At 42.2% G+C, this 20,533-nt stretch overlaps 1 protein-coding gene across 7 annotated transcripts in view; it reads left to right on the forward strand.

Annotated features, from left to right (window-relative positions):
- INTS9 (integrator complex subunit 9) overlaps positions 1-20,533 on the forward strand; it is a 109,301-nt gene that overhangs the window by 71,863 nt on the left and 16,905 nt on the right. For 4 of the 7 annotated variants that reach the window (XM_089912754.1, XM_089912753.1, XM_022594959.2 and 1 more), the window contains 6 exons: positions 6,669-6,780; positions 9,233-9,413; positions 13,274-13,334; positions 16,510-16,681; positions 18,202-18,348; positions 19,576-19,700. In XM_089912754.1, coding sequence (XP_089768880.1) covers positions 6,669-6,780; positions 9,233-9,413; positions 13,274-13,334; positions 16,510-16,681; positions 18,202-18,348; positions 19,576-19,700 — 798 coding nt within the window. The remainder of the gene's footprint in view (positions 1-6,668; positions 6,781-9,232; positions 9,414-13,273; positions 13,335-16,509; positions 16,682-18,201; positions 18,349-19,575; positions 19,701-20,533) is intronic. The other 3 variants (XM_089912755.1, XM_030761892.2, XM_022594961.3) reach the window with 1 other exon arrangement.

The raw sequence follows: 20,533 nt of genomic DNA on the forward strand, positions 1-20,533 counted from the left end.
TTACTCTGTCTCCCCTTCCTATCCTTCTCCCTTTGGAGTTCAGGGAGTTCAAACCTCCTGGTTTGTTTTCCGGAGGTCTTAAAGACTTTGGCAGTAATAAATGTAGATTCTTTGCTTAAATCTAAAGAAAATATCTTAAATTTGGAGTCCTTGAATCAGGTTTTTAGAGCTCAGGCAGTTGCTTGGGTTGTTTTGCTCTGTTTTTTTTTTTTTTTTTATATTCTTCCCTCTGAATTCCCCAAATGTTTTGCTGTTGTTTATGCAGTTCTTTAATCTAGATGCTCTGCAGTAAAAGGTTTTCTTGGCTTTTTGGTTTTTCTACTGTATTTTATTGTATTGTAATAAATCAGTGACTTGCTCCAGATCTTCGTGTGGATGTACATGTTAGCATTTTTCAGCTAGTCCTTAGTCGTCTGATGGAAATACCTGTAGGCTGCTACTTCTCGCTCCAGACCTGGCTTCATGGGGATCTTACAGTCAATGAGGTTCAGTCCTTGGGAATTTTCTAGGAGTGTCAGACTTACCCTGGTACAGAACTGGGGGGTTAAAATCACATGGTTACCCTCATGCACAGAGCAGAGCTGGGGCTGGAGGTCAACACAAAGACATTGTCCCGCATCCACAAAACTCATGTTAATATAGGTGGTTGAGGCTTCCTTTGCTCCCCTGGTAACCTGGTCCCCATGGAACACCTGGGCTTCAATTCTGCACTCCCTTCTGTAGCATCAGAGCCCACTGCGTGAGAGCCAGGCCTGGGCTGAGTGTTGACCCGTCAAGAGGGGGCAACCTGAAAACTATCACTTCTCTGGGCCTCAGTTACTCTACGGAGACCAGATGACTGACATTCTTCAGCATCACATCTCTGTACAGCTGTCCCTGGGATATGTCCACGAAGGGCCCACTCTTCCTGGGTAAAGGACACAGCCATGTCCCCGAAATGTTATTTAGGAAAAATGTCTGGGACAAACCACAGCATACAGTTCCTTCCTCATCTGCCAGGGCTGTGGGCAGGAAGCTTGTTCCTGTCCATGGGTGTGGCCCCAAGTTGTCCCAAAGCCTCGGCCTCCTCAGGTTGGTCCTGAGGAAGCAAAGCTCTGTCCTCACTGGCAACGTAGCACCAACCAGTAAAAGTTAAACTTGATGTATTTGGGGGCAGGAGCGGTGAGGAAGCTGAGCTACACACGGTTTGTGGTTGGTTTGGAGAATGGGGCTCAGTAAGCAGATACCATGAGGCGAGGAGGGAGAGACTGAACAACTTGCTGGACTCCTGTCTGTTTCTTTCCACACTTGCTGTTTTGTTTCTTCTCTGGCAGACAGCTTCTCTCTGCAGAGTATTTCCTTCTCTCAAAAGTAATATATGCTACTTACGTGCATTCACTTGTTTATTCATTCCTTCCTTCTGTCATCTAGTCTGTTGTATTTCCTAAACCTCTGCTTTGGGCACTGAAATGCGCTAGGCTGTAAGGGGAACATAGATGGTTAGGTGCTGGGTTTACACAAGTTATCATAGAGAAAGAAGATGAGTGCACACAGGACTTTTCTCCAGGGTACAAGTGATTGATCCTTTCAGATTAGAAATCCAGTGAAGTGCCATGGGATTCAGAAGTAGGGTGCACCCCTTCCTGTTGGGGATTAGGAGACCTCTTGGAAGAGTGGGCTTTTAATTGGCCTTAGAAGGCTGGGTATGATGTGCTTCGTGATTCCAAATATACTTCCTACTTTCTGTCATGAAAGAAGCATAGGTCATTGGGCCATTAACTTTTTCTCGGATTCCTCCTTTTCTGCCTTTAAGCAAATCGGAGGGGTTTTAATATGGAAAAAGGCTTTCAGAAGACTGTCTCATCACCTGCTGCCGTAGTCTCTCTCTTAACCATGATGAGATTTCTCCTGTTCACCTTGTTCAACTCGGCCTGTGAACATTACTTTCTCATCTTTTACCTCCTGGATTTATTTCACATCTCTGGCTCAACAGTGATCAGTTTCTGGTCAAACAACTTTTTCCGTTTTCCACAGCATCTCACAGCTGCACCATTCATCAGTCTCTTGTTGACATTCTTTTTAGTCTAGACTTCTGTAGCAATCTTTTTGTTGTTGTATTCCTCTTCTTGCTCTACCTGATCTTTTGCCATATTACGGGGTGAGTGCACCATAAACTTAACCTTTCCCAAACCCCTGAGTTTTACAGGTAGGAAGCTCTTCACTGCATCTTGTACTTCTCTTGTCTTTGCCCCTCTCCCACGTTCCTTACAGTGCCCCTCCAGCCTTGGCCCTAGACCCACTTCTCTTTTCCTCACTCCAAATGAACTGACATTTCTGTTACGTACTTTGATGAAGGTACCTAGCAGATCTCCATATACATCACATGCCACTGTTTTATCTTTAAGCTCAGATTAAATCATTTCCCTACCCTCAGAATACCTGCAGCTTGCCGATGCTGGACTTATTATTGCCTCCTTATTCTTTTAAATCACTGCATCCGAATTTCCCTTTGACTGCATTTCTGACTTCAGATTTTGGAGCATGTTAAAGTCTGCTTTCTCCCTTGTCCTGTATATTCAATCCATTCCCCAAAGTCTGTTAATTGTTTTGTATGATGTGTAGATCTGCTTCTTCCAGCTCCTCAAATGCCATGAAGTTGTAATTTTTTTCCCTTTATGTCTGTCTGGGCTGCCTTCAAAGTGTTCTCCGTCTGTTTGGTCTCACTCCCCTTCCTTCAGCTATTGTCTGTGTTTATTGTTTAAAAATGTCATCCTCCGGCTTGAGACCATTGACTCCTTATTGCCTAGCCTATCAGTCTTCACGATTCTGACCTTTTAGGCCCTTAACCAATAATACTTTCTCTCTTTTTCCTAATTTCTTTTCTCAAATAAATCCGTGTGGCATCTACAGTCTGCCTTTCCCTGCCCTCTGCCCTCCCTGGCCCTCCTCCCGCTGTTGACATGCTTATCTCATGTTCCTGACTTGTAGTGCCTGTTTCCTAGCATGGAATGTTCTCACTTTGCTTACCAGAATGCATGTTCTTTTCATGTGTTCATTTATTCAGTGAATGTTTGTTTACTGTTTGCTGTGTGCCAGGCATCTTGCCAGGAAGTAAGGATACAAAGTCCTTGCTCTCAGGGAGCTTCATAGTCCCATGGGGGACACAGACAGGTAAACAGGCGATTACAGTTCAGTGTGGTTGGTGCTGGGATAGTGAGTCTTGGAGGCCATGAGGGCACATGTAGGAGGGACGTCTTGGTGTGGGGGGGTTGGGGGAGAGGGGTGTCACTCAGCCATTCCAAAGTCCGCCTGAAATTGAGTCTTAAGTTCCTTAGCCAAAGAGAGAAAGAAAGCTAGAACCAAAACTTCATCTGCCAAAAAGCCATATACAAGTAACCTTCCCTGGCCTAGTGCAGCCCTCTAGTCTGCATTCGTCCTGGCACTTAGATACTCAGTGCAGACTCAAGAAATTTGAATTACATTTTTTATGGCTTTTGGGAAAATCCTCCTTTTTGATTATACATACTTGTTTTCTCTTCAACTCGGTCATAAGCTTCTAGGGCCTAGAAACTGGATCTCCTTTTTCTCATGCCCTGTGCAAAGTGTCCAGTAAAAATTAATCAGCAGAGGGGACTTCCCTGTGGCACAGTGGTTAAGAATCTACCTGCCAATGCAGGGGACACGGGTTCAATCCCTTGTCTGGGAAGATCCCACATGCCGTGGAGCAGCTAAGTCCGTGTGCCATAACTACTGAGCCTGCACTCTAGAGCCCGCGAGCCACAACTACTGAAGCCCATGCACTCTAGGGCCCGAGTGCCACAACTACTGAGCCCACATACTGCAACCACTGAAGCCTGCACGCCCTAGAGCCCACACACCACAAATACTGAAGCCCGTGCCCTCTAGGGCCCGAGTGCCGCAACTACTGAGCCCACATGCTGCAACTACTGAAGCCTGCGTGCCTAGAGTCCTGCTCCACAGCAAGAGGAGCCTCAGTGAGAAGCCCACACGCTGTAACTTAGAGAAAGCCATGCACAGCAACAAAGACCCAACACAGCTAAAAAAAATTTTTTAATTAAAATATATATATATGTATAAAAAAATTAATCAGCAGAGGACCAGCACAAAGACCACAGCATCCTTGGACCTAGGCTTTTTCAAAATTTTATTCCACAAGTTTGATTGTGACTGTCAACTTTATAAGGTATTTTCATTTGATTCTTGGACACAGTGGAATTTTCTGTTTTTGTGTGTTTAAACAAAATGTTCCCACTTCAGGCACTCAGCGAGTGACCACTGACACCAGTAATATATGCATTTGCTCTTTGGTGGTGAAATGGAGATGGTGGTGGTGTCAGCTTGGTTTGGAGAGTGTCACTAAAAGCCTTTTAAGACTACTTTCTTTATAGTAGCCCTGGGATCCACAAGAAACGTCTCCCAAGTTTTAGGGCTAAAACTATGAACATCTAGTCTGACTTGATCATGAAGTATCTCAGTGTCCAGCTCGGTGATAGTCATGTTGTAGTACTGCCTTTGTTTTTTATTATGGGCATTTAATTTTCAAAGGAAGGCAGTGGTAATGGCTGAGGTTCAGAGAAGATAATGTTTTCAGTGCCAGAGTTTTCTCCCCACTGAGTCTTTGTTTAGATCAGTAGTCCTTAATTAGCCTTTTGGGGGTCATGGCCCCAAATGACAACCTAATTAAATCTGTGGAAAAATGTATACAGGCACACAGCATTGTGTGTTCCATTTCAGGAGGTTCCTAGGCCCTCTGAATCCCCCATCAGCCCTGTGAATCATTAGTGGCTTGTTCTAATAAGATTCTTATAAAATTGTTGTGCTTTTAAGCTGAATATGCTGTCCAGTGAAGCTCGGTCCTTTTGGTCACCGTTCCAGTTTCCTTCTGCTTGGTGTGTGCGCACAATGAACGTTCCCAGGCTCATTGCACATCAGCTGCTATAAGCCTCTGTACTTTACTTCTCCTCTCCTCCTTCTCTGGAAACAGTGAATATGTGTGTGTGTGTGTGTGTGTGTGTGTGTGTGTGTGTGTTTGTTGAAGTGCAAATAGGTAGGTTAGTTCTGCCTGAGAAGAAAAGCTCTCACACGCATTGTTATGTATCTGTGCAAATAGGAATTAGAAGCTACTCCTTGTAATTGTCACAACTGTACTTCTCCTTTATTCGTGTGAAAGAAGTATTTTTCAGGTTATAAAGCAACTTATATAACCACACTCATGTTATTTTAAAAAATAATGAAGCCCATATATCCTTGTGTATATAAAATGCTAAAGGATGATACATCAAAAGGCATGTATACTCAGAGATAGCAATGCAGATGGTAGGTGTTTGCTGCACTGCTATTTGAAATTTGGCGGGGGAAGTCTGGGTGGAACAGAAAGAAGAGGGATAAGGCTTCTCAGTAAACGGTGTTCCTGGCTTTTTTCTTCTGATGTTCTGGTGAGTATGTTAAATGAAACTGAGGAAAAGATGCATTACAAAGTGAAAACATTGATGAGCTCTCCAGCATCTCAATCCATGGGCCTTTTTTTTTTCCCTTTCTATTCCTCTTATTAAGTACTTTTTAAATTTTTTACATTTTTTTTACAATTTTTAAAGGTTACTTTCTATTTACAGTTATTGCAAAATATTGGCTATATTCCCCATGTTGTACAATACATCCTTACATGGGCCTTCATTTTTGTTTCCAACTTTAATCCTGATTTATTTGGAAAAAGTAATTAGTATTTTTTTTGAAATGCTCTGAAAACAAAGTTAAATTCAAAAATAAATCATCCTAAGGACCACACAATAGTGCACCACAGGACTTCATAGGCTACGGGAAGATCATGTGTATTAGCACATGAGACTCTCAGAAGCCACTGAAGGGAGATGGGTCAAGAAATAGGCCCATTCTATAAGAAACCCAGCTCGGAGGCTTGGCTGAGGTCCAGTGCTGGTAATGGAATTGAAGGAGGCTTTACATTTCTGGTTCCTAATCCAGTGTCCTTCTTTGCTCCTCTGCCACTGACTCTTAGGGAAATGCACCCCAGCTCTTTGAGTCCCAACTTCTGTATTTTCAAAATGTACCCTATTTCATGTACTTGGCAGAGCTGTTTTGAGAACCAAATTGTATAGTGCAGTGGTTCTCAAGGCATGATCCCCAGACCGGCAACAGGACCATCTCCTGGGAGCTTGTTAGAAATGCAGATTTTCAGGCCCTCCTCAAACCTGAATCGGAAGCTCTGGGGGTGGGGCCCAGCGATCCACCTCCAGGTGATTCTGATGCACGCTCAAGTTTGAGGGCCACCAACGATAATGTGTGAGATAGCCTTTTGAAAAGAGCAAAGCATTATAGAAATATAAGATAATGTGCTTATTTTTCATTGCGGTAAAATTTATGTATAGTGAAACCCAAAGATCTTAAATGTACAATTCATGAATTTTCATATCATGTCATCACCATACCAAACAAGACATAGAACTATCACCCCATAAAGTTCCCTCCCATGGGTCCCCGTCCCCGTTGGGCAACCGCTGTTCAGTGATAGACTTTTCGTTAGAGGAGGTGAGATGATTTGATGATGAGTTGGACATGGAAAGAGCAATAACTGTATTCTCTTTTTCCTTTACTACTTATATCTAACCTTTTCTTTTTTAAATTACTAATCATAGTTCTCTGTGGTTTTTCAGCCCATGGACCAAGCTTCTCTCAAAAACAGCGATGTTCTCATTCTGACAGGCCTTACCCAGATTCCCACCGCAAACCCAGACAGCATGGTGGGAGAGTTCTGCAGCAACCTGTGTATGTATTCAATGCAAACCTTAAACAAGATAAAATGTTTTACATTTATTTTTTGGTACCTTGATTCTGTGGTATTTTTTGTCCCTTTCCTTCACATTCACACCCTCTGATGCCCCCTACTACGGCCTTTCCCCCCATTTATTCCCACCCTTTCTGCTCATCCTTCAAAGCCTACTGTTGTCAACAAAAGCAATTCTTAAGCAACTTAAATCTGAAAGCACAATAGGAATGGTGGTTATAACAGTAAATTAGAATTTTTAGCACTTTATACAACAAATGCTCAACATTTCGCCCACTTGATTTATGTAGAAACTCTTATACTTCTTGTTTTCTGGTGGGATTTGGGAGTGGGTCAGGGGTGCTTATAGGGTAAGCAAAGTTAAAGAAGGAAAGAATCATATCTTTGCTTTGCAAATAATAACACAAAAAAGACTATTGATACTTTGAATTCACAACAGTGATACAGGTGAAACAGTTGTATTTTTTTCCCCACTATTTGGTTGGTATAATTTTTTTCTTCTTTTGGGGGAAGACTGAATTGAGAGACTTGTTGGGTATTTGCTACCTGGAAGAAATGTATGTTTCTTTGGATATAATTGTCCGTAAAATCTAGAAATGCTGCATTTCTTTTAGAAATGTGTAGGTTGCGTATTGTCTTAGCTTAGGCTACTGTAACAAAATACCTTAGTATAAGCTTTAAACAATACTAATTTCTCATAGTTCTGGAGGCTAGGAAGTCAGAAGGTTGCCAGCATGGCTGGGTTCTGGTGAGGGACCCTCTTTCTGGCTTGCAGACAGCAGCCTTCTTGCTGTGTCTCACTGGTGAAGAAAAGCTGTTCTGGTGCCTCTTCCTCTTCTTATAAGTGTGCTAATCCCATCATGGGGGCTCCACCCTAATGGCCTAATGGCCTCATCTAGATGTGGGTACCTCCCAAAGGTTCCCCCTCCTAATACCTAATTGGGGGTGAGGGCTTCAATACATGAACTTTAGGAGACACAAACTTTCACTCCAAAACTGTTGCCAAAGAGGAGTTAATGCGCTCAGGCCCCCCATCCCTGGCAACTCTGGGGGAAAGAAGTGGTTGTCATCTAATATTTACATGGAAGACACTATCCTTTGAAATTTCACTTGCCCTTGCCAATAATCCTAGTCTTTTTTTGTTCTTTGCTGATTTTAAGACAAAGGTAATTTATTCTTAGCTTGGAAAAAGTATCAGACTGGTCTCGAACAGAATCTTTTATTTTTATGTTTGTGTATAATCCAGAATCATGGACTCAAAGAACTTCAGGTCTTAAAGGAACTTTACATCTAATCCACTGTTTCTCAAAGTGGGGTCCACTAACCGCCTGCCTCAACATCAGTGAGGCCACTTCTCAAAAATGCAAATTTTGAGGCCCCACCACAGACCTAGTAAGAGAGACCCATAGAAAAGTTGCATTTTTAACATGTTCTGGCAGTTTTCATGCAAAATAAAACTTGAAAACCACTGATCTAGTTCACTCCTCTCATCAGCGATGAGGAAGCTGAGGCCCAGGAGGTTACAGTGGCCTAACTAAGGTCCCATAGCTTGTGACAGAGGCGGGTCTAGAGCCAGGCCTCTTGAGCGCTGATGGCTATCTGGTCTTTTCCGTGGTTCCGTACTCTAGTAATAGCAAGTCGGCCAGTATTCCAGGCACAGCATCCAGGAGAACCTGGATCTCAGAGTTGGGAACATGTAGGAGGAGGATAAAAGTCATCAGAGACTTCAAGTTCTGTACCCAAACGCTGCTTGTTTCAATCTATGTTGGAAACTGAACAAAAAACAAACTTAAGAGATCTTTGGCCTTTTTTTAGCCAGTTATAGCTTCTAATATGATTTTACCGTAAGTTGCAATTCCTCATTTGATGACTTATTTTAAGTATTTAAAGTATAGAGGATTTTCTTATAGCCAAAACATTAATGAAAGAAAATGCTACTAAAATGAGTCAAAGAGAAAAAACTTGGCCTGTTTCCTTATAGGTCATTCAGCAGTGGTCAGAGGCTGAAGAGAGACAAATCCAGCAGAGTTTTGAGCAGGAGCTAAAAAGAGAAGGAGCTTGGAGGGTCTGTCCTGAAGCTCATCTGCCATTGGGAACCTTGACAACCCAGACCCCTAACTGCACACCTTGTTCCCAGGCACTGAGACATTGGTTAAAACTCAGCTGATCATCAGTCAGCCTCTGAATCCTCCCACTCCGGTGCTAGTCTTCAAAAGAAGTAAATTGTTATACATACGAAGTGAATTATAGGAACAGATGTAGGAAATGAGAGAAATGCAAATATTATTTTTAAAGTTCTGTTCTCCCTGTGTTAAACTGTTCTTTTGATACTACTTTTTTTCCCTCTCTGGCTTCAACCTTTCTTTTCTTTGTTGTTTTTTTTAAATTGAAGTATAGTTGATTTACAATGTTGTGTGGCTTCAACCTTTCTAGCACAGACAGTCCGGAACGGAGGAAACGTGTTGGTCCCCTGCTACCCTTCTGGAGTGATCTATGACCTTCTGGAATGCCTGTATCAGTACATTGACTCTGCCGGCCTCTCCAGCATTCCTTTCTACTTCATCTCCCCAGTGGCTAACAGTTCACTCGAGTTTTCCCAGATTTTTGCCGAGTGGTATGTCTCTGTTCTTCCTGTGATTCAGTAATTCAAGCAGTAAGAAAAGAAAAATGTTCTTAATTTTAATTTAAAAAGAAATAGAAGTAATCCTATATTTTTCTCACATTACTATGAAACCTTCATTTTGTTGTTTTTCCCTGTCTGTGATGTGAAGATTATATTAATGAAAGCCAAATCTGTGATATTGCCAGGGTTTAGAAGAATTGTTATTAAGAAGGGAAGGAGGAAGGTGGGAGAGCGAAGACGTAGCTTAGCCAGCACTTTGAAAATCAGTAACAAAACTATTATACACTTACCTTCTCACATGCTACCCTCTATCTATTACAAAAGCTAAAAGCTAAAAAAAGTTCAAAGCCCAAGCTCATGTTGTCTAAAATTTATAATACCAAATCTGATAGGAAAAACTAGCTTATTTTTTCATTTCAATAGTATATTTGGCAAAATCAAGTTTTACTACAACAGGAAATTGTTTGATCAAATCCTAGGATGGGTAAATTATTGAACAATATGAAGTGGGTGAACCTTTTTAGGATTATTTAGATGGATATTTGAATCTAACTCGCCTGGCCAAAAAAAGTCAGGGGTAGGAAGAAATAGAGCAACTTAACTTTTACAGTGGATCCAGTAGTGCCTTAGGATGGGACTGTGACATACATATATATAGGGTGTGCTTAATCCCGTTTACTGGTGTGATAGCCTAATAGACACAGAATTCTTCTAGAAGCTTCTACTTTAAAAGGAATTTTTGGGCTTCCCTAGTGGCGCAGTGGTTGAGAGTCCGCCTGCCGATGCCGGGGACACGGGTTCGTGCCCCGGTCCGGGAAGATCCCACATGCTGCGGAGTGGCTGGGCCCATGAGCCATGGCCGCTGGGCCTGCGCGTCTGGAGCCTGTGCTCCGCAATGGGAGAGGCCACAACAGTGAGAGGCCCGCGTACCACAAAAAAAAAAAAAAAAAGTAATTTGTACATCGTTCTGTACAACATACGTCATTTGTACAACATATCCCAGCATTATGGTGTGCACCCTCCCCTCCCCACCTTTTTAAATACAGTTTTTTTCTCTCCGTTTTAGTTGTGGTGAAGGTCCTTTTTTTCTGTTTTTAGATCCAGGCAGGCTTCTCCATCCCATGTGCATATTATTCATGTTTGTCCATAGGACTTTTCGTTGTTATTTATATTTGACTTATTGTTAGTGACTAACAATAAAAAGTCACTTTTATTGGTAGCCATTGAATTTTATCCTTTGCTTAGAGTTTTTTCTCCCCCAACACAGGAAGATAATCTTGAATAAGTGGTAGTCCACCCTAAGGATGACTTGCACATTTAATCAGCATGTTCTGAATTTCTTCATCCAGATCCTCAGTTAAAAATATTGAAAACTACAAGCTCCTGGGCAAGCCCTTGTGGGCCCCTGTGGACGGTGTCCTAGCCGGGTGTGTGCCCTTCAAGTCCACTCTTGACCCATTACATGCTTTTCTTATTGTCAAAATGTCTGATTGGGTAGAATTCAGGACTGCTAAAATAAGAGTAGGTTGTTTTTGAGTTTTTATTTTTTGATATTTGTTTTTAATATGTGTGTAATACATGTTTACTATAGAAAAAGATAACAAGTTAACAGAGAACAGTAAAAAAAACTGAACCCGTGATCCCACTGTCCAGAAATAATATCACTGTTAGAATCTGATGTATTTCTTCTTTCTGTATAGGGATCGTGCTGCATATTTAATTGTGAATCCTGCCTTTAAATTTTTTAATACTAGATTAGAGCATTATAAAATCTTTGAGACCATAATTATTGCTTGACTGCATTATTACATCATTAATCATCATTTATATGTAGTATAATTTACTTAACTATTGTCTGAAGGGGTGGACAGGCTTTTCCCAATTTTTTTCCTTTTAGTGATAAATTTTCAATTAGTATCATTCTGTGTATATATGACTACATCTTTTGCTTTGGGTTAGTTACTAAAAATAAGATTACTGGAACAAAGGGTATAAATAGCTTTTAATGTTCATTATACAAATCTAAACTGCTTTCCAGAAAAATTTTTATGTCATCTGTAAATTGTTCCTTTTTTGCCCATTTACTTATCAGAGGTGTTGTACTTTTATCTATTTATTTGAACTCTATATATGTATTAACGATCCTAACACTTTGTTATATCTGCAGACATTGTTTCCCATTGTGATACTTTTTTCCAGTTTCGTCTTTGATTTTGTGTTTTGAATAATAACTTGTTACTTTAGTAAATAATTTTAGGCACAGAAAAGTTGCAGAGATAATACAGAAACTCCCATATACCTTCCACTCAGTTTCCCCCCAATGTTAACATCTTACATGGCCATGCGTTCTGTACCAAAACTGAGAAATTAACATGAGCACTCTATTATTAACTGAACTCCAGTCTTTATTCAGATTGCACCAGTTTTTTCACTAATGCTTGTTTCCTATTCCAGGGTCCAATCCAGGGTACCACATTGCATTTAGCTCTTTGATTTTTTTGACAGAAGTATTTTAGTTTTACAGCTTTATGTATTGATGCTAAGTGATGTAGCATATTATCCTTTGCAACAATCGAAATTAAACTTTTAAACTAAGAACTTTTGTCTCTCCTCCTGAGTTTGAAATAAAGACAGTACTGTTGTCTGTTTAGATATTATTAATAAGTAACCCTTCAAAAGTATCTTGTTCCCATATGTACAACTTCTTCCAAAAATGATATAAAGTAATGTTTTTGAAATCGAGTTAAGCTAAAGAAGGAAAAATTAGATAATTGTATTAATGAAGTTCAGACAAAATCCAAGCCCCAGAGTTCTAAATTATTCTGCCAAAAGTAACATCTATTAGAATTGTTGAAATGCTTTAGTTCTATTTTGATAGAATTCTTAGAAGCAGGCTTTAACAAACATAATCACTACATATATTTTTTCCAACTTTTAAAAATGTCAGAGCTACAGAACACCCACGTACTTTGATTTAACAATTGTTAACCTTTTGCCACATTTGCTTTTCCAGAAATCTCCGTATTTTAAATGTTATATCTGGCTAGGGAAAAACACAGACTACCTAAAACGTTTACGGTGTCTAGATTAAGATAGAGTTACTGGAGAGATTTATTATTCTCCAGTTTGAGTTACCAATTCTGCTATTAATGAAATGGTGCATGTATAAAATAGAAAAGCTATGTCTCAAAAAAAAAAAAGTGTATCACTCTCTCCTCAAAATTGATCACAACTAGGGAATTCCTTGGCAGTCCAGTGATTAGGACTCTGTGCTTCCACTGCAGGCACAGGTTCAATCCCTGGTTGGGGAACTCAGATCCTGCAAGCTGCGAGGTACAGCCAAAAAAAAAAAAAAAAAAATTTTTTTTTTTTTTTTTTGATCACAACTAAATGCAATACGGTATCTTAGATTAGATCCTGGAACAGAAAAAGAACATTAGTGGAAAAATTGGTGAAAGCTGAGTAAAGTCTAGAGTTTAGTTAACTGTAAAGTACTAATGTTTATTTCTTAGTTAGTTTAACAAACATAGTGCGATACCAGCTAAAAGGTACATGGGAACTCTGTACTGTCTTTGCAACTTTTCTGTAAATCTAAAAGTACTTCAAAATAAGAAGCTTATTTTTAAAGAAAAAAATGTATTGAGGAATTTCAAAGATTAAAACTGTGCTCACAAGTGACTTATGTCCTGATTACGCTATAAATGCTGGTGTTTTATTCACAGTGAGATACACTGACAGGAAAATTTCAAATAAACTTCGGTATTAAGTATTTGCGCTGCTACCACTAGGTGGCAACAGATGCCACTGTACGCCCTTGCCTAACCTGCTGATCTGTTTTTCCTCCTCAAAAGGCTTTGTCACAACAAACAGACTAAGGTGTATCTCCCAGAACCGCCTTTTCCTCATGCAGAGGTAAGAAAATGGAATCACTGGGTCAGAGCAAGAATAAAATGTAGATAAATAGATATGGGTGGATATAGCAGGTCATTAGCTTTTAAAAATCCGAAGATAATTTGATATAGCCCTTTGTTTCCCTTGTAAGATGGCAGTGAAGTACTCTGACTCAAGATTCGTTACTTTCTCTTCTTCTTAACACATTATATTACCAGTATGTTATTCAGTTAATAGCCTACCTCTGTTTCATTGACCGAGTGAGGAATTTTATTCTACTTTTTTGCATAAATGATTTACTTATTGCCAAAGTCTTCTTTTTGTTTGGTTATGTCTGTCATTGGTATAAATTTTTAATGATGAAAATAAGAACATTTCAGTTTAGAAAACAGAAAAATTCCCCCTTCCTCACAGAACCAGTGAGTCATTTTATATGGCTGTGTGTGCCCAATTTTGTTTCTACTGCTTTTTCTTTCACCCAGTGCTGGGTGTATCATGGACATTTATCTGTGCGCCTCACTGTTATTATTGCTACCTAATATTCCGTAGCATATCATGTGAACATACTATAGTGTACTTAACCATTCCCTTCCTATTGGACAATAGCGTTACTCCCAGTTTTTTGTTATGTTTTTTGAAAAGGATGTGTAAATTGGTATAACCACTTTAGGAAACTGACAGTAAAGTTGAACCTAGGACTGTGACATCCTCTGTGCCTCAGCTGTTTCATTCCCAAAGTCTGTACTGAACAGAAATGCAGGTGTGTCACCCAGAGATCTGCACAGAAATCTTCATAGCCCTCTTGGTAATAGTGCTGAAATGTACCCAAATGTACATCAACGGGTGAATGAATTTTGTGGTATATTCACACCTTACATCAAAGAGGATGAAGGGACTCTGATTATATGCAACAATGTAGATAAATTTCACAAACATAATGTTAGTGAATGAAGCCAGATATAAAAGAGTAGATATGGTGTGATTTTATTTATACAAAAGTTCAAACACACAGAAAACTCATCTGTGATATTAAAAGCCAGGAGAATGGTTATCCTGGAGGTAGCAGTGGGGGCAGGAAGGGGACAAAGGGGGATTTCTGAGGAGCTGGTAATGCTGTTTATTGATGTGCATATGGGAACGTGGAAGTTTTCAGTTTGTAAAAATTCCATCAAGTTAGGGATGTCTGTGCGGGTACTTATGCATAGGGATTTTGTCGACTTATTTGCTATGCAGTTAACTATTCGGCTCAAGAAAATTGCAGCAGTTGTCCCGCTGATTATTTTAAATCTGACTACTGTTTTCCTACTCCAAAGGACAGGTCTTTCATGAACCAGAATGTCAAGTGGAAGGTTTTGAGGAAGTTATTTGCAGTCCTCATACTCTCTTACAGCAGCCAAGATTTTTGCAAGCTCTGTCATTACTACAGTGAAATTCAGGCTAGATATCTCGTGTCAGAAATTTAAGTATAGCAAAACATTAAGTGTAGCAAAACACTGAAAGTCTATCTGCCTCTTCCCTAATAACAATTAGGCTTTCTTCAGAACGTGTTCTCTAAGGGTGTTACCGTGTTCTTACCCACAAGTATGTCATGGATGACCTTTGTCCCATTTATAGTTAAGAATGTGAAAAGACCATAGGTGCATGATCAGGATTCCTGAAATGCACTTGTCAATATTAGGGCGTGATGGAGTTGATAATCGGTATTATGTGACCAGTGCCCATGAGAAAATACAGTTCTGCCCTTAGTACTGATTTAAAAAATTGCTCTACAGAATTCCTACCCTACAGCTTCATTGCCTATACAGTTTGCACCTTAAATCAGCACAAAGGTAATTCTGGATGGTCAAAAAGGTAGTAAGTCCGCTGGAAAAGTAGATCTGATTGGCAAAAAAAAAAAAATCTCAGTTTGCCTTAAAAAGTGACTTAATTTATGTGCAAAGACCTGCTGCTCTTCTTAGAATCCCATTCATCTCCTTGACATCTATGGATACAGTAGAACAGTCCTTTAGTCAGCCATTCACCTGTTTAACTGGGGCAAGTAATGATTTTGGCCAGATGGGTTATACAAAGAATGCCAGTTTTATTTGTATATAACTTGGAAGGGAAGTGGGAATGCAGTGATTGTTGCATCTTTACTATTCATATCCCATCCAAGCATGTGACACCTAATTAAGATCTCCAGGGTAGTCTTGCTAATGAAAGCAGTCTCTCTGAATTAAAGATTAAATCTTCAAGATGAAGAGAGTCAGCTTCCATTTGTGGGCGGCCCCATTCTGGCCACATCCTCACCGTTGGGGTGACTACAGTGGGCTTGGAGTTGTTGGCTGGGCTCCCTTCTTAGGCATTATGGGTGGCTACAGGATTGAGCTGGGTCACAGACCAATTCTTTACCCATCAGACAGCATCTCAGGGCACTACTAGTTGATATTTAGGGTCTCTGAAGTATGGGTGTTTGCCATCTTTTTGTTGCTAGAGTGGGGCAGTGGGGGCAGGGCTGAGGCAGCAGGAAGAACTTTTGAGCAGTGCCACAAGATGCCATGTGTTGTTGTAACTGTATATGGCGTTGCCTTGGGTCGGGCCTGGCGTTAGGAGAGTAGTTCCCAGTGTTGTGCTAGAAGGAAGACCTTTTTGGTTCAAAACATTCACTTTTGAGACAGGTTTGAGACTGTGCGTGGCCTGCTTCTTACTCTAGCTCTCTGTCGCGAGGACATCACATCTCCCGCGTTGCTGAAAGCCAGTTTGTTCTTGTGTTTATTAAGTCCCCTGCCCCTCGCCGCAGTAACCTAACACAGCTGTACCGTCTCAGGCAGTCCTGTGCTGGTAAACAGTTTCTCCTGTGTGAAGTGTTCATTGTTGACAGAACTCGCTGATGCACAGAGTTTGGGAAACTTGTACTTCAAACAGTAACTAATATTGGGGACTTCGGGGCCTGGAGCTTGGAGTGTCAGGAAGCTATAAAGGAAGGGTTAGACAGAATCAGGCCATGACAACCTGAAAAGAAGTTTCCATTAAGTTTGGTAATTTTACCGAAAGGTCCCATCTTTTGAGAAAGTCACATTGTAGGTAAAAAATTTGGATCTTTGGCTAATATTAATAGCATTATCTTGTATTTTTAATTTGTTCACTGTCCCATGCTGTGGTTCTTCCTTCCTGGGTAGGCTAACATCTCTTCATGTGCTTTTGATACGTATTCTAGCTCATTCAGACCAACAAGCTGAAGCACTACCCCAGCATCCATGGAGACTTCAGCAACGACTTCAGACAGCCGTGTGTGGTTTTCACTGGACACCCTTCCCTCCGATTTGGGGACGTGGTCCATTTCATGGAGCTCTGGGGAAAATCTAGTCTCAACACGGTCATATTCACAGGTAAATAAACCAACAAAACAAAAACCTGCCCTTCCCACTGTGACCATCCCTGCATAACCTAGTAGGATGTACCTACCAGGTAGAGACGCTGGGAAGAATTTGACAGTAAGTTATAAGGTATAAATATGATCCCTATTCTGTTGTAAATACCAAAGGATAAAGCAACTGGAAGGGAAAGGGTAAGAACAAAGCAAAATGTCCTGTTAGATCACTGTGCACTGGACAGAGCTTTCATATCTGTTTTTGTAGATTTTCACCGAGACAGATTTCTGGTCTAGAACTACTTTGGATACGATTTTGTAAGCTGTTCAAGAACGGCAGGAATTCTAATAATCAGTCTTGCTTTACTTGCTTTAGGACTTACTTACGGAGATGGATCTTTCTCCTTTGGTTATAGTTTACTCTGGCTTGCCGTTTTTCTTGTGGAGGCCAACCCCTCAGAATAAAACTAATCCTTAAATGAGGGCAAGTTAGGGGTTTTACTTAATCACTATCTTATTTTATCAATTCACGGTCTTCAGACAGCCTTAGGATTTGAAAATCTCAGGGCAATGAAGTAAAAACACCTTGATCTGAAATCTGGTCCGAGTTACTGTAACCTCAGCCGGGTTACTCACTGCTCTGAGCCTCACTTTCCCCTGTAAAATGGGGTTGTTGGTCGCTCATCCTCAGGCAGCTCTGTGCATTTAGTGAAATGTTATAAGAAAGCACTCCTTATAGTGCCTGGCACAAAAGCCTGTTGAGAAAGTACCAGTAGCCTTCTTAGTGTTCTCTAATTACCTTTAAGACGTGAGCCATGGAGGAGAGTCTAGTTATGCCCAAAGCTTTGGGGTCAGGGATGCTTGGGCCCTTCCCTGTGCTCAGCCTGTTGTGAGGACCAACCAGAGGCCACCAGGAACGCACCAGTAATGGAACAAAGTTGGGGTACTGACTCCTTGCAGTGAGGGGGTACTGTCATGGGGAGGCAGGAGGCATCGCCGGGCACGTTCAGAAGAACTTACAGGCCTTGGCTTAGGTGGTTTTGGAGGTGGGTTCATTGTTCTGGCTTGGGTGCCATCAGGAAGCAGTAGTTCTCTGGCTGGGTATCTTAGTGATTCTTGTCTGGAAGGCGAGAAGAATGGAGCCAGGAGAGGGCAGTGTTTGCTTGTTTGGTGGTTCAGACATGCTGTGGTCTTATGTTCAGGCATGATTAGGGAGGGTCTTATTTTTGTCTTGATCCATCGTGGTCACTGCGTGGCCTTTTCTCATGTCAGCGTCATGTGAGGTGGTTTATGTCCAGTAAGCGGGTGCCACCGTGGCCTGGCCGTGAGTGCCGGGGGCGCTCAGAAGAGCAGCCATCGGGCGCTGCTCTTCTCCCTCGCAGACCCCCTTTCAGCCACAGGCAGAGGAAGTCCGGTCCTAAGACGTTGATTCACACTACCCAGAGCCTCACCATTGCCAAGTTCTGCTAAGCAGGAAGTCATCCAGAGAACACTGTGTGTAGTAGGACTGAGGGGGTCTCTCCTGTTCTTTCTGAGGAGATGTTGGCTCTGATGTGACGGTGGGTACAGTATTACAGAGACACAGAAGAGACACATGGCTATACTCCAAACGTCCCTCCAGCCAGCTAAGAAGAAAGCAAGGGCTTCGTGATTGCCCATGGCATTCATTACCAGACATTCATCTGGGTAAGGAGTATACATTTAAACTGGTGTGTTCACTTCCAGAGCACAAGTTGTGTCGTTAACAATGTCTGCGAGGTTTTGGGCCTCCTTATCTGGTTGTATTATGACTGTGGGAGTTGTAGCTCACACAGTATCCGTACAAAGAGAGGCGCTTCTCCCCCGGGCAGCCGTGCTGGCCTCATTTGGGTGGTCTCTGGGTTCTTCCTGGGTAGACAGGATCCGCTGCAGGGGAGGTCATTTAAAAAATCTGGAAGTTCTGTGAGTTGCCCTGAGGTCACTGAGTAAGTTCCTGGGAGCGGTGTGTGGAAAGCTGGGGCCGTAGGAAGTGGCGTCCTCGCAGGGCACAGACTGTGTCAGGAACCTGCGTGTCGTTTTTCACACCAGGAGTGAGCCACTGCTTTTGGCCCGAGGTGGGCAGCTTCCTCCAGCGGAGCAAACAATCCCCACCAGGCTGGCCGTGGTGAGCGGCTCTGCAGAGAACAAACCAGCCAGCGTGGCAAGGACGGTTCCCAGGCGCTGCACTGGCTCTGCTGATGGGACATCACAGCCTCAGCACAAGCATTTTGTTGACATGGGGTCAGGATCCTTCTTTTTTTTCTTCTGCGTGCATCCTGTCAAGTAGGAGGCACATGGTCTGTCTCCTACCTGGGGGTGACCTTTGAGCGCTCCGTTCGAGTGGCTTGTGCCCGATTTCTCCACTGTGAAGTCACCGCTCTGTGTCAATCAGTATCTTGTGGGGGACACTTCGAGCCTATGTACTTATCCTGGTCTTCCCCATGTGTTTATCTAATTTTTTTTAGCATCTATTGATTCTGGTCCAAATAAATTATTACTGTGATGGTTGCCAAATGATGAATTTTTTTTCAATTTCATCACTTCTTTTACATTTATTAGTTGGCATTTTGTTGTAAAGAAGAGCTTTCCTTTCTCACCCATTTACTTATTTATCCCCTCATTTGTCTCATCTCTCTCTCCATCTGTGTTGAAAACCTGGCGCTCATGCCATCCCTCCAATTCCATATCCATCCTGCAGCGTTCAGTCCAGCCTCCCCGTCTCCTTATTTGTAAATCACTCCTCTCTCCCGTGATGGGGAATCTGGCTCCTGTAACCTTCAGTGCCTTTCCTGTCATGCTGCCCGTCTGCTGGGCCTCGACCATGCCAGCTGCTTCCTCACTGGGCCGTTCCTCTGTTGCCTGCATTTTAAATTTTCTTTCTTGTGCTCCCCTTAGAACCCGACTTCTCATACCTGGAAGCACTGGCTCCCTACCAGCCCTTGGCCATGAAATGCATATACTGCCCCATTGATACGAGACTGAATTTCATCCAAGTGTCAAAGCTGCTCAAAGAAGTGCAGGTAATGGGGAAACTGTGCTGGCGGCTCCCGCGGTCCTGGCATCTGTGCGGATTGTGTCTGTGGTGTGAGGGCCAGGATGGCGAGCTGCACTGCTTGTCTTCCTCACCCGTTCTCGGTCTGCGGAGTGCTCAGCCCGGTACCCTCCAGACTCCAAACCGGTGGGCTTTACACCCTGAAAGAAGTTTCTCCTCTAAAGAAATCAAAAATGGGAGGAAAAGAAAGTGTAAACAGTGTCTCATTTTTGATGAGGACCATTTGCGTCCAGTTAAAAGAGGGGGTAATTACCCCCTCCCACCACCAAAAAAAATCATTCTAGAAACATACTCGTCAAGCTGAAAGACAGCTGAACTGAAACATATATTGGGCCCTTGTTGCACACGTGGGTTAGTACCACAGTGTTATGCTTTTGTTAGCGGATTGTTTTGGTTTGGTGGTTGTCGCTTTTTTGTTTGTTTGTTTCATTTTGCATTTTCTGCCTTAGAGAAAGGGAGGGAGTAGTTGGGGTAAAGCTTAGGCGAGAGGAGCACTGTTGGTCCAGAAGGAGAACGGGGAGGAAAAACTCACCGCCCTGGGTGGGTCACTTATCATTCGGGTGGCCCGTGTTTCGGGGTTGGAGGGGTGGTGGCAGTTGGTGAGGAAAACAGCTCAGAACAGGCGAGAGGAAGGGTTCTGATGTCCCATCACCTCGGTGTGCCTGGGACCTTACATGAGTGCTGGGGTGCCCTGGACCCTAGTCGCTGAGCGAGGTGTGGTTGGCTCCCTACATTTCTCGGCCTGAGCTGGGAGATCACTTTCCTCCTCTTCACAGAACCCCTGACCTCAGGAGGAGAGGC

Source organism: Delphinapterus leucas, chromosome 6, assembly GCF_059928025.1.
Source record: "Delphinapterus leucas isolate spDelLeu-1000000601 "Yukka" chromosome 6, BTC_Dleu_Yukka2, whole genome shotgun sequence".
Taxonomy (NCBI): Eukaryota; Metazoa; Chordata; class Mammalia; order Artiodactyla; family Monodontidae; genus Delphinapterus; species Delphinapterus leucas.